This window comes from Solanum tuberosum, unplaced genomic scaffold (assembly GCF_000226075.1).
Source record: "Solanum tuberosum cultivar DM 1-3 516 R44 unplaced genomic scaffold, SolTub_3.0 scf00020, whole genome shotgun sequence".
Lineage (NCBI taxonomy): Eukaryota > Viridiplantae > Streptophyta > Magnoliopsida > Solanales > Solanaceae > Solanum > Solanum tuberosum.
The window spans coordinates 1,040,149-1,051,566 of NW_006238946.1; the positions used below are offsets into that span (position 1 = coordinate 1,040,149).

Consider the following 11,418-nt stretch of genomic DNA (forward strand, 5'->3'; position numbering starts at 1 on the left):
AAAAATACTCTCTCTGTCTCAATTTAATTACGTGTGTTTTTCTCTTATCGAAATTCAAATAATATAAACTTTAACTAATACTTAATAATAAAAATTATCCTCACCCCCTTTTTATCAGGAAAATCAATAGTACTCTCATATATCCTTCATCGTGACTTCAATTCTCAAAAATTAGTTAAATCAATTATGAAAGAATGAAAAGTATTAGGTAAATTATGACGGAGGGAGTAGATTGATACTCTTAGGTAGTGTACTACTAACTACTAAGTTGTAATGGTTTTTAATTTAGGAAGGATAAGATAGCAAGAGGGTCAAATGATTCAACCCATAAGAGGTTAAAAAGTGCTGGTCCTTGTTTTGAAAAGTGCTCATTTGCACATTCTCCACTTCCTCCCTCACTCTTCTTCTCTGTGTCACTCTGTGCCTCTGTGCAAAGTGAGGGGGCCTCTGCTATGGCCATTAACACTCATCTTCTCCACTTTATCATGCACCCATTTTAACCTTCATTATAAACCAAGCCAACTCCTTTTTCTTATGTTCTTGATTTCTTCTTCTTCTTCTTTCATGGCTGCTTATCTACTTCTGTTTCTTGTTTTTCTCTCTACATTATGCTCTGCTCAGAGAAACTCACAAACCCTTTTGGAAGTTCAAGCGCTTACTTCTTTTAAACTTAGTATTCATGATCCACTCGGTGCACTCACTGACTGGGATTCTTCTTCCCCTTTTGCTCCCTGTGATTGGCGAGGTGTTTTCTGCGTCAATGGCCGGGTCGGTGAACTTCGTCTCCCTCATTTGCAACTCAGTGGGCCACTCACTACCCAAATTGGTAACCTGCGCATGCTGCGCAAGTTAAGCCTCCGGTCCAACTTCTTTAATGGTACTGTTCCAGCTTCGTTATCCAAATGTACCCTTTTGCATTCTGTTTTTTTACAGGGTAACGCATTTTCCGGTAATCTTCCGCCGGAAATATTTAACCTTACTGATTTACAAATCTTTAAAGTTGCCGGAAATCAGTTGTCTGGTGAAATCCCCGGAGAGCTTCCTCAGAGTCTACGATACTTTGATCTTTCGTCAAATTTGTTTTCAGGAGATATTCCGAGGAAATTTTCTGACAGGTCTCAGTTACTTCTGATTAATCTTTCTTATAATCGTTTTTCCGGCGAAATTCCGGCGAGTCTCGGCCGGCTTCAACAGCTTCAGTACCTTTGGCTTGCGTACAACAACTTGGTAGGAACTTTGCCCTCTGCAATTGCTAACTGTTCATCGTTGGTTCACTTGAGTGCTGAAGGAAATGCTATAGGGGGTCTTATTCCGGCAGCCATTGTTGCTTTACCGAAGCTTCAGGTGATATCTTTATCACATAATAATCTCTCTGGTTCCTTACCAGCTTCATTGTTCTGCAATGTTTCCATTTATCCTCCCTCCCTTAGGATTGTTCAGTTGGGTTTCAATGCATTCACGAATATTGTCAAGCAAGAGTCTTCTAAATGTTTTAGTTCTTTGCAAATTTTGGATCTTCAACACAACCAAATACATGGTGAATTTCCTTTGATTTTGACGAACATTTCTGCATTGACGTCGCTGGATGTGTCATGGAATTTGTTCTCTGGAAAAATCCCAAGTGCCATTGGGAACTTGTGGAGATTGGAGGAACTGAGAATGACAAATAACTCATTTGAAGGTGCTCTTCCATTTGAGATTACGAACTGCAGTGACTTGAAAGTTCTTGATCTTGAAGGGAATCGAATGACGGGTGACATTCCAATGTTTTTAGGTGATCTTAGAAGCTTGAAGACATTGTCACTGGGAAGAAATCAGTTTTCGGGTTCCATTCCTTCTAGTTTTAGAAATTTGAGTAATCTCGAAAATCTCAACTTGGGAGGAAATGGTCTCAATGGAAGCTTGCCCGAGGAGGTAATGGGTTTGAGCAATTTAAGCACACTGAATCTCAGTGGAAACAAGTTTTCTGGAAGTATGCCAGTTGATATTGGGAATCTTCAGCAGCTCTCGGTTCTGAATCTGAGTAAAAATGGCTTTTCAGGCACTATTCCTTCTAGCATTGGGACTTTGTATAAGCTAACGGTTGTTGATTTGAGTGGACAGAATTTCTCAGGTGAAATACCATTTGATCTTGCTGGTTTGCCTAATCTACAGGTTATAGCTTTGCAAGAAAACAAGTTGTCTGGTAATGTTCCTGAAGGTTTCAGTAGCTTATTGGGTATGCAATATTTGAATCTTTCTTCCAATTCCTTTTCTGGCCATATACCATCAACATTTGGGTTCTTGACTTCATTACTTGTACTTTCTTTGTCTAACAACCACATAAATGGTTCGATTCCTCCCGACTTGGGCAACTGCTCTGCTCTGGAGAATTTGAATCTTCACTCAAATTCATTGAGTGGCCAAATACCTGCTGATCTCGGACGTCTTTCCCACTTGAGTGTGCTAGATTTGGGTAGAAACAACTTAACAGGTGAAGTCCCAGTAGATATTTCCAATTGTTCATCCTTGACATCACTCGTGCTCGACTTGAACCATCTTTCAGGGAACATACCAGAGTCACTATCCAGGTTATCAAACCTAACTGTCCTTGACCTCTCTACTAACAACTTCACTGGAGAAATCCCAGCTAATCTTGCCATGCTCTCTAGCTTGGTGAGTTTCAATGTGTCAAACAATAATTTGGGTGGCCAGATTCCGGAGATGTTGGGCTCCCGTTTTAACAACTCATTGAATTATGCTGGCAACCAAGGTTTGTGTGGGGAGCCATTGGAAAGAAGATGTGATACATCTGGTGATGGTGGGAATAAATTGATTATGTTCATTGCTGTGGCTGCCAGTGGAGCTCTTCTCCTTTTATCATGCTGCTGCTTATATACTTACAACTTCTTGAGGTGGCGCAGGAAGCTCAAAGAGAAAGCAGCTGGAGAAAAGAAGCATAGTCCTGCAAGGGCTAGTTCAAGGACCAGTGGTGGTCGTGGCAGTGGCGAGAATGGTGGACCCAAACTTGTTATGTTCAATAACAAAATCACACTCGCTGAAACAATTGAAGCAACTAGAGAATTTGACGAGGAACATGTGCTAAGTAGAACACATTATGGAGTGGTCTACAAGGCCTGTTACAATGATGGAATGGTGCTCTCAATTCGTAGACTTTCAAATGGATCACTAGGTGAGAACATGTTCAGAAAAGAGGCAGAATCACTTGGCAGGGTGAAGCACAGGAACCTAACAGTTTTGCGTGGGTACTATGCTGGCCCGCCTAACCTCAGACTACTTGTCCATGATTACATGCCTAACGGGAACCTTGCAACACTGCTTCAAGAAGCATCCCACCAAGATGGTCATGTCCTCAACTGGCCAATGCGCCACCTCATTGCACTTGGCATTGCTCGTGGCCTGGCTTTCCTTCACTCATCCCCAATGGTCCACGGAGATGTTAAGCCGCAGAATGTCCTATTCGATGCAGACTTTGAAGCCCATCTTTCAGAATTTGGCCTAGGCAAGCTTGTAGTAGCCACACCAACCGAGCCCTCCACATCAACTTCAGTTGGTACCCTAGGCTATATATCTCCAGAAGTAGCATTAACCGGAGAAACCACAAGAGAATCAGATGCTTATAGCTTTGGCATTGTTTTGCTGGAACTACTAACAGGAAAAAGACCCTTAATGTTCACACAAGATGAGGACATAGTGAAATGGGTGAAGAGACAATTGCAAAGAGGGCAAATTTCCGAACTATTAGAGCCAGGATTGCTCGAATTGGACCCTGAATCATCAGAATGGGAAGAGTTCTTGCTAGGAATTAAAGTAGGCTTGCTATGCACAGCACCTGACCCACTTGATCGTCCCACCATGGCCGACATTGTGTTCATGCTCGAAGGCTGTCGTGTGGGACCTGATATCGCGTCTTCAGCTGATCCCACATGCCAACCTTCACCCGCCTGAATCCCCCGAGGTTCATTCTAATTCTTTTCCCTTTTTTATTATTAGCTCTGTATAAGTTGTGAGAGTAAATTTGCAATGCAATGCAACGCAACAGTAGCTAGCTAGCAACTTAGTCGTTCAATTTCATGCTTTTTTTTTCTTGTAGATTTTTTTAAGGTAAAAGAGAAACAATATTTCTCTTTTATTGATTCTTGTTTTATGCTATTATTCAAACACCTCACTCCCCATGGTGCCGGGATTTTTCTCCTTTGGCGTGGGGACCAAAATGTAGTGCTATCAATAAGTCAAAGAAAGCTAAAAAAGAAGTGTGTTTGGTGAGTTAATTCATTTGGACTGTTGTGCAAGTTGAATAAGATAATGTGTTAAGGGCCGGCCCACAACATGGCCTCTCCCGCCCAAAACCAACAAAAAAAACCAGGAAATACCAGTCTGATTCAATCACGTGACTGCAAACTACTTAAAAGGTATCTCTTGGGTTACTGAAAATGTAGCCGTTGAATGTATAAAATATTACTACTAGCTAAGTTTCTTGGTCTCTTCACTTTCGGTATCACAATTCATGGACATTCATATCTGATTTGGTCAACTGATTTTTGATACATTGATCAACAGACAAATTCAATTATTTACGTAATAAAAACAAAAGTAAAGGTGAACTTGAAAAAAAGAGAATATTTTGTATGTAAAAATTTCTATGTCATCTTTTTATCTCCTTCAAGAATTCTCCTTTTCTCCTGGAGCTATATCATAATTTAGGTTTTATAACTATGTTTCAAATATTTGAATTATATTTAATTGAATCTCCTCACGCGTTCCATGCATGGATCCATAATTTGAAAATTTAGATCATGTAAGGCCTAATCTCTAAATCTGCACCCGTATTGGATACACACACTTAAGTCCAAGCAACTAAGATTACTAGTATATGTAAATTCTGGCAAAAATAAGAACAAATACTACTTCCAAGAATTACCTTAAATTGTGTGCATTTTATTTGACTCATCTTTCTCTCCAGTTGCATTAATGAAGTTTGAATACTACTACGACTTGGGTAATTGTTTTCTGTGGAGTAATAAGAAAGGAAGGAAGCTGACAAATAAATTCCTCTACCCTACCTACAGTTTAATGGCCAAGGATGATGAGGGATCAAAAGGTCAAGGGTTCTGGGATTTTGTGGGGTGATGAATCCTTTTGAATATGGCCAGGCTGAAAGAGACTAAAGGAAGAAAATGATTGACATGGTGACCCACTAATCAATTCATTTCCAACATTTTGTGGGGTGTTTTGTTTTTATGTCTTCCCCAATAACATAGACAAGTTTTTTCGCCAAGAGGATTCATCATCTATTATAATTTCCGGTGAATTTCCCCAACAAGAGTCAAGACAATGGTAGAGGCGTCCATAAAAATGATTCCCGATAAATCATTAAAATAAAGTAGCATGCTTGTGTTCGCACGGCACGAGGTTGAGATCTGTGTTAATTATACTGTTATCAGTAAATCAGCTGCAGTGACCGTTAAGGCATCATCTATTTGTTTTTTTATTGTATACTGTTTCTTTAACAGCAGAGAGCTACAGCACTAGCTTTTTCAATGCTGGGAGTGCTACATATTGCAATAATGTTTATAATTACATGTTTTAGCTGATTGATCCTAACTTGCCGACATTCTGAATTTTAACATTGGGTGAAAACAATGGGGTTAAAAACTCAACAGAGACAAAAAATATGTTGCATCTGTAAGGCCAGTGTTTTCCCCAATGAAGAGCAATAAAAATAAGCCATTCAATCTAGTTCGTTATTGAAATGCAAGTAACAAATTCACACAAAATATCCCTAACCTTCATGCGCTGCTGCCCGCGAGTAACAGGCCTTCTGAGAACATATTCCTCGGTGTTCTTGGTTAAGATCCATCAGAGAAGCTATATGCAAAATTAACAAAATGAAGATGCCTATAGTGCAATCATGTCAATCATACACGTTGTGTCTGTCATTGCAAATATGCATCTTTACACTCAGGGCTCCACAAGTGAACCAAAATATAACACATGCGATGCAGCAAATTTCATTAAAAATTGCAAAGACAATGTTAACACTGTGCTTAGCAGGTACAGAAAACGTGAAAAGGAAGAGATGTTTTCTAAGGAAGCAATCCCAACTCGAGTTGTACAACGTCTATTCCAATGCTCTTCCCGTTTTCCGTCAGACCCACACTTCACTACATCAAAACTCTGTATGCAATATTTAAAGATTCTTTCACTTGCACAGCTCATTCTACCATTTTTTATATGTAAAAGTCAAAGTCATACACAAGAAAAGCAAAAAAGCATTATACTGCTCAGGCAGTTATACCAATGATCAAGGTGGATTTCATATATTCAGGAGTATCAATACATTCCACCAATAATAATACAATTGTATCAGCATTCAAGCAACAAGATGCTTCTCATTATTGCAAAATACAGTAATGGAAAAATTGAGAGAACGTTCTCTTGGTCACATACAGGGAAAAGGCAGCTCCCAAATCTACAAACACCAGTGGAACACACAATGTGTGATGGAAAAGGAAAAGGAAAAGGAAAAAGAGAAGATGCACCTAACAACTAGCATCGGTTATCAAGCTGCAAGCACAGTGATGAAAAAGATTCCATCATAAACCTGAAAACACATTATTTTCTTCTATTCTGCTCTAGATTGGCCAGCACGGGAAGAAAGGATGATGCCGACAATCAGTCCATACAAAGCCAACGCCTCAGCAAAAATAAGAATCAAGATCATACCAACAAAGAGTTTTGGTTGTTGTGCATTTGCTCTGTGCGAAATTATAATAATGTTAGTATATAGGACTTGGAGACATATGAGAAAGATACAACTACTTTAAATTGACAGGTACAAGATCTATCAATCAAATAAAAGGTACTCCCCTGCTAAGAACATTATATATAGCAGCAATGATGGAAATTACGAACAAAGAAGCATTTTGTTTTACAAATTACAATGATACTAAACTGTTTAGAGTCGATACTTTTCACTTTCCTAAACATTTCTGAATGACAATAATAGTTTGCTATGCCAAAACTGATTTCATGATGACATCATATTTATGTTGTACACTCATTTCATAATGACGGTCATATATTTATACCTTGATTTCACATCAAGAATAAATTCTGCAGCTTTTATTTCCTAATAAAAATAGTATCTACTAGTTCTAGAAAAAGTGGAAACAAAATCATGTGCAATTCCTTAATGGAAAGAGATCAGCATATGTGGGGAAAATGGAGTGATATCTTCCTAAAGGAACTGGTAACAGTAAATTATGTTTTTCCAATTGCGCTAAATATTTCATATGAAGGCAATAAAAGGGTCCTCCACTTCATATAAGTTAACGGCCTGCTTTTTGGCATGCTACTATGTCATCTTAGAATCAATTTCATCTCAAATAGGCGGTAAATTTATGCTAGTTTTAGGATTTCACACTTCAAATTTGAAACATCCAAGTTATAGGGTTAATCCTTCTAATGTCACTACCGCAGAAATTAGTACTAAGTTGCAATTTGATTTATCAAATTTATTCAGTGAAGTCAAAACCACTTATCAAGAAAAGAAGAAAAAAAATCAGAGAACACAAAAATTCTTTGCTTGAATTGGAAGTTCCAACTAAATTCGTTGGTGCAACTATGTGTAAAGTAGAACGATTATTATTGACTACATTCAGTATTTTAAAAGCAATAAGCAAAAAAGCGACAAGACTTAAGAGGCTTTAAGCGAGACACGAGACGAGAGAAGGAGAAGGGAAGCGTTTACTTCTTAGAAGTAAAACACATAATTTATTTTACAAATACAAAAATTACCTAACACGTGAGGTCCTTATTTGAGAGATAATAGTAGAGTATGCCTTTTCCATACGGATACTAAGTAAGCAAAGAGATTGATGTTTTCCGGTTGCACCATCTTGAAGTAGAAAGTTGACTCATAAACAGATACAGCTTTCGCACAACAAAGTCACTCTTTTTGAAATGCTAAAAAAAATTGTTTCTGTTCTTACAACAAAGCGTTTACTCAACTAACACGGAAGAAGAATCAGATAACATTCAAAGTTCCTTTTCTACGAAAACCAAGCACTTTAAGAAGCAATAGCGACAAAGAGAATCTAATGTAAAAGGTAGAGCGCCTCGACAAACATCCCTAAACAGAGTCAATTTACTACACAGTCAAATAAGATGACATTCATCTAAGTTCTAAAATTCTTAGATGACATTGGAGGTGACAATTATTTCATTTAAGGAAAGATCCAAATCAATTCACGTCAGTTGGGATGAACTTACCATGAAAAAGTTTCTATAGTAGTACAATTTTGCACAAAATACATTACAAAAGCCAATCTATTCCCAATCCATGTTGTAATAAGTTATCTATCAAAGAACCAGGAGACTGAGAATTTACCTAACACCAGCATCACCAACAATTCCAATAGCCATTCCAGCGGAAAGGCCAGCGAGACCACAAGCCAGACCGGAAGAAAGGTGCGCATATCCATCAAAAAGGTAATACGATTTGGTCTTGGGGTTAATCCCGGTACTGATAATGACTGCAATAATCAATCCATAAATACCTAACACACCAGCCATAACAACCGGCACAATTGACTTCATCACAAGCTCTGGCCTCATTACTCCCATGGACGCCACTCCCACACCGCTCTTCGCCGTTCCATAAGCAGCTCCCATACCTACAACAAATCCACAATTTTCTATTACTTCCTATTCATTGAATCGGAATAATATACGAAAAGTTTGATATTCATATGAAACTTACATGAGAAAACTAGCGCTGCAGCGGCGCCAAGGAAACCGAAGAAAGGCGCTGTTTCATCGCCACTGAAAGTTGACGCCATTGTTTACTCCCACACAGATTTCAGCGGTAACCGATCGGAATTTGGAAGAACAACTTTCTGATTGGCGAGAGAGAATTAATGTTTTTGGATTGTCTGGTTCTTTGTAGTCGCTCTCGATCACACGTTCTAATTTCTCAATTCACTGGACACGTCGTGCTGGCAACTTCTTCGAAGCTTCCATATATGGGCTTTATGTTCATGGGCCAAATCTATGAATGACTAATTGGGCCGTCCGCTGAAATATGGGCCTTGTTCTTCTGTTAGTTGAATGGGCTAAACTTGTTGTTCATAGCGGCTTGGGCTGTTAGCTTGTGAATAATTGGCGAATTGTAAATAAAAAACAGTTCTATATTTATTTATTTTTACAAAATAATGATTGAAACGTTTAAATCAGAAAAAAAACACTAATCAATTGACAATGGGTACTGGAGACTGGAGAGGGTTAGAAGTGATAGAGAGAGAAAAGTGAACGTAAAGAATCATTTAATTCGATAAAAGAATATGAAATTAACTTAACATAACATAAAAGAAGATCGAAAGCTATCGTGAGGAAGACAAATGAATACTAATCTCTTTCCTAAAATTTATGACCTACTTAAGTTATACGCACGATCAGTATAATAACTTGTTTACACTATCAAGTTAGATATTTACAAGCAAACTTTGTTATATATAATGTTGATTTGAAAATTTAAAAATGAGACAGGTTATCCGCTATAGCAGATCAGTATTATCTAATTAGTATTCAAATATTCAATGGTGGTAAAATAATTAGTAGCGAGGAATTCATGGTTGAAAAAGCAATTGGAAACTCATCATCAACACAATTTAAATTAATACGCGCTTTTATATACGTGAAAACTATAATCGAGTGCTAAACACCACATAGTTTAGTTTTAGTTTTATCATTTTTATAAATTATTGTATACGTACATTACCACAATATATAGCATCGTCTTATATTTGATTAAAAAATTGACAATTTTGAATAGGAAGAAGAAGTTAGTGAATTAAACACTTGAGAGAATTTGAAACCTTTGCTTGACATGCAAAACATTGCATTGCAGTAATTAATAAGTGGTGGATAAAAAAGGCATGCATATATCCCACTTAATTATTTTATCACTTTTCATCATTAATGTATTTATTACAAAAGCTCCACCCGCACGGCCAATATGAAAAGCTTCTATATTACTCACATTTTTCCCCATTAACACCAAAGATTAATTGTAACAACCAGCACTTGAAGGTAATTGATGAATATTCTCATGCAACTTATGTAAGACAACATACAAAAACTAGTCTAAAATAATGCAAGAATTTAATATTAACATAGCCGAAATTAGAATTTCAAACTATATATATGAATTCTGAATTTTATAATGAATATATTTTTAAGTAAGTTCTAAATTTAATATTTATATTAACAAATATATTATTTAAATAAAATCTATGGTCGAATTCACATGTCCCTTGTGATCTGTTGATATTATAGCAGAAGTATACAGAAGAAGCATCACACCCACGTTCAACTGAGATCATGAAGTGCTTCTCAAGTCATTTTTGTGGGGGGCTGGCCTGACAATATTAGAATCTCTCAAAAGGACATTAATCAGCATCACTAACAAATAATTTAATCACAAATTGCACAGTGGCATATACAAAATTTTATGCGAGCAGTATCGTATCAGACAATTGGATTATTATCAGTTATCAACACTAGATTATACTAATTCATAGTTTTAAAATATAATGATGTACATTTAATTAAATTATTCTATGACGAAGCAATGTCGGATGACCAACGATATTAGGTGTCTCCGCCCTTATTGTCAAATTACAATTGGTTTTAAAAAAAAAACAAATTAGTGTTAGTGTAGAATCTAACGAGAAAAGCGAAATTGAAGACAATAACAATAAATTTATAGTCAAAATTAAGATTTTTAATTTATGAATTATGAATCACAATATTATTTTTATTTATTGGGTTTAGGGTTTGAGTCAAAGCTATAAGTTGGCTCCACCTCTAAAATAAGGAATGACTATTAATACATTATTTTTTTTTAATTTAAATTTTTTGTTTTAGTTATAACTTTTGGTAACTAGAATTTCAATTATATATCCTACTAAAAAAATATAAAATCTTTGATATTAATTGAAGTTAGGTTTTCGAAAAATGTGTTGGGTTCTGAAGGGGTGATTATGGCGTCATGCGGAAGCTTACAATTTGCAAATCATATAGTTGATAAATTAGATAACAAAACCTTATACTAAAAATCAAAATATTATTATATCAAAACTAATATAAAGAAAAACATTGAAACTTTAGAAAAGATAAATCTCCCCATAAACAAGACTCTTAAACAACTACATTGCGGATGTTATTGTTATTGTGTTAGAAGAAATAAACCTATATTTATAGAGTCCTAAAACCTTTCCTACCAGAAAAGGAGTCCTAAAAGGAGAGAATAAACCAAATATAAAATAATATTATATTTTCCTTTCAAGAAAGTAAAAACATTTATGGTAATGTTTTGTCTTTTCTTTAAGGAAAAAAAAAAAATCTTAAATTATG

The 11,418-nt window shown here is 36.4% G+C and overlaps 2 protein-coding genes across 2 annotated transcripts; one reads left to right on the forward strand and one right to left on the reverse strand.

The window, feature by feature from the left end:
- The first annotated feature begins 332 nt into the window (after window positions 1-332).
- Window positions 333-4,169, forward strand: LOC102580235 (probable LRR receptor-like serine/threonine-protein kinase At4g36180). The gene has a single exon (XM_006340647.2). It carries the CDS (start codon window positions 535-537, stop codon window positions 3,946-3,948), a length of 3,414 nt encoding a protein of 1,137 aa, XP_006340709.2. The 5' UTR covers window positions 333-534; the 3' UTR covers window positions 3,949-4,169.
- A 2,106-nt stretch (window positions 4,170-6,275) lies between these two features.
- Window positions 6,276-8,970, reverse strand: LOC102580561 (V-type proton ATPase subunit c2). Its single transcript, XM_006340648.2, has 3 exons — window positions 8,765-8,970; window positions 8,393-8,678; window positions 6,276-6,758 (listed from the first exon to the last, which is right to left on the reverse strand). Exons 1-3 carry the CDS (start codon window positions 8,841-8,843, stop codon window positions 6,626-6,628), a joined length of 498 nt encoding a protein of 165 aa, XP_006340710.1. The 5' UTR covers window positions 8,844-8,970; the 3' UTR covers window positions 6,276-6,625.
- Between the last annotated feature and the right edge of the window lie 2,448 nt (window positions 8,971-11,418).

Coding starts and splice junctions, on each gene's coding strand:
- LOC102580235 (XM_006340647.2), top strand. CDS start 535: ATGTTCTTGATTTCTTCTTCTTCTTCTTTCATGGCTGCTTATCTACTT.
- LOC102580561 (XM_006340648.2), bottom strand. CDS start 8,843: ATGGCGTCAACTTTCAGTGGCGATGAAACAGCGCCTTTCTTCGGTTTC. Junction 8,679..8,764: donor TGCAGCGCTAGTTTTCTCAT/GTAAGTTTCATA, acceptor GATTTGTTGTAG/GTATGGGAGCTGCTTATGGA. Junction 6,759..8,392: donor GTTGGTGATGCTGGTGTTAG/GTAAATTCTCAG, acceptor AATTTCGCACAG/AGCAAATGCACAACAACCAA.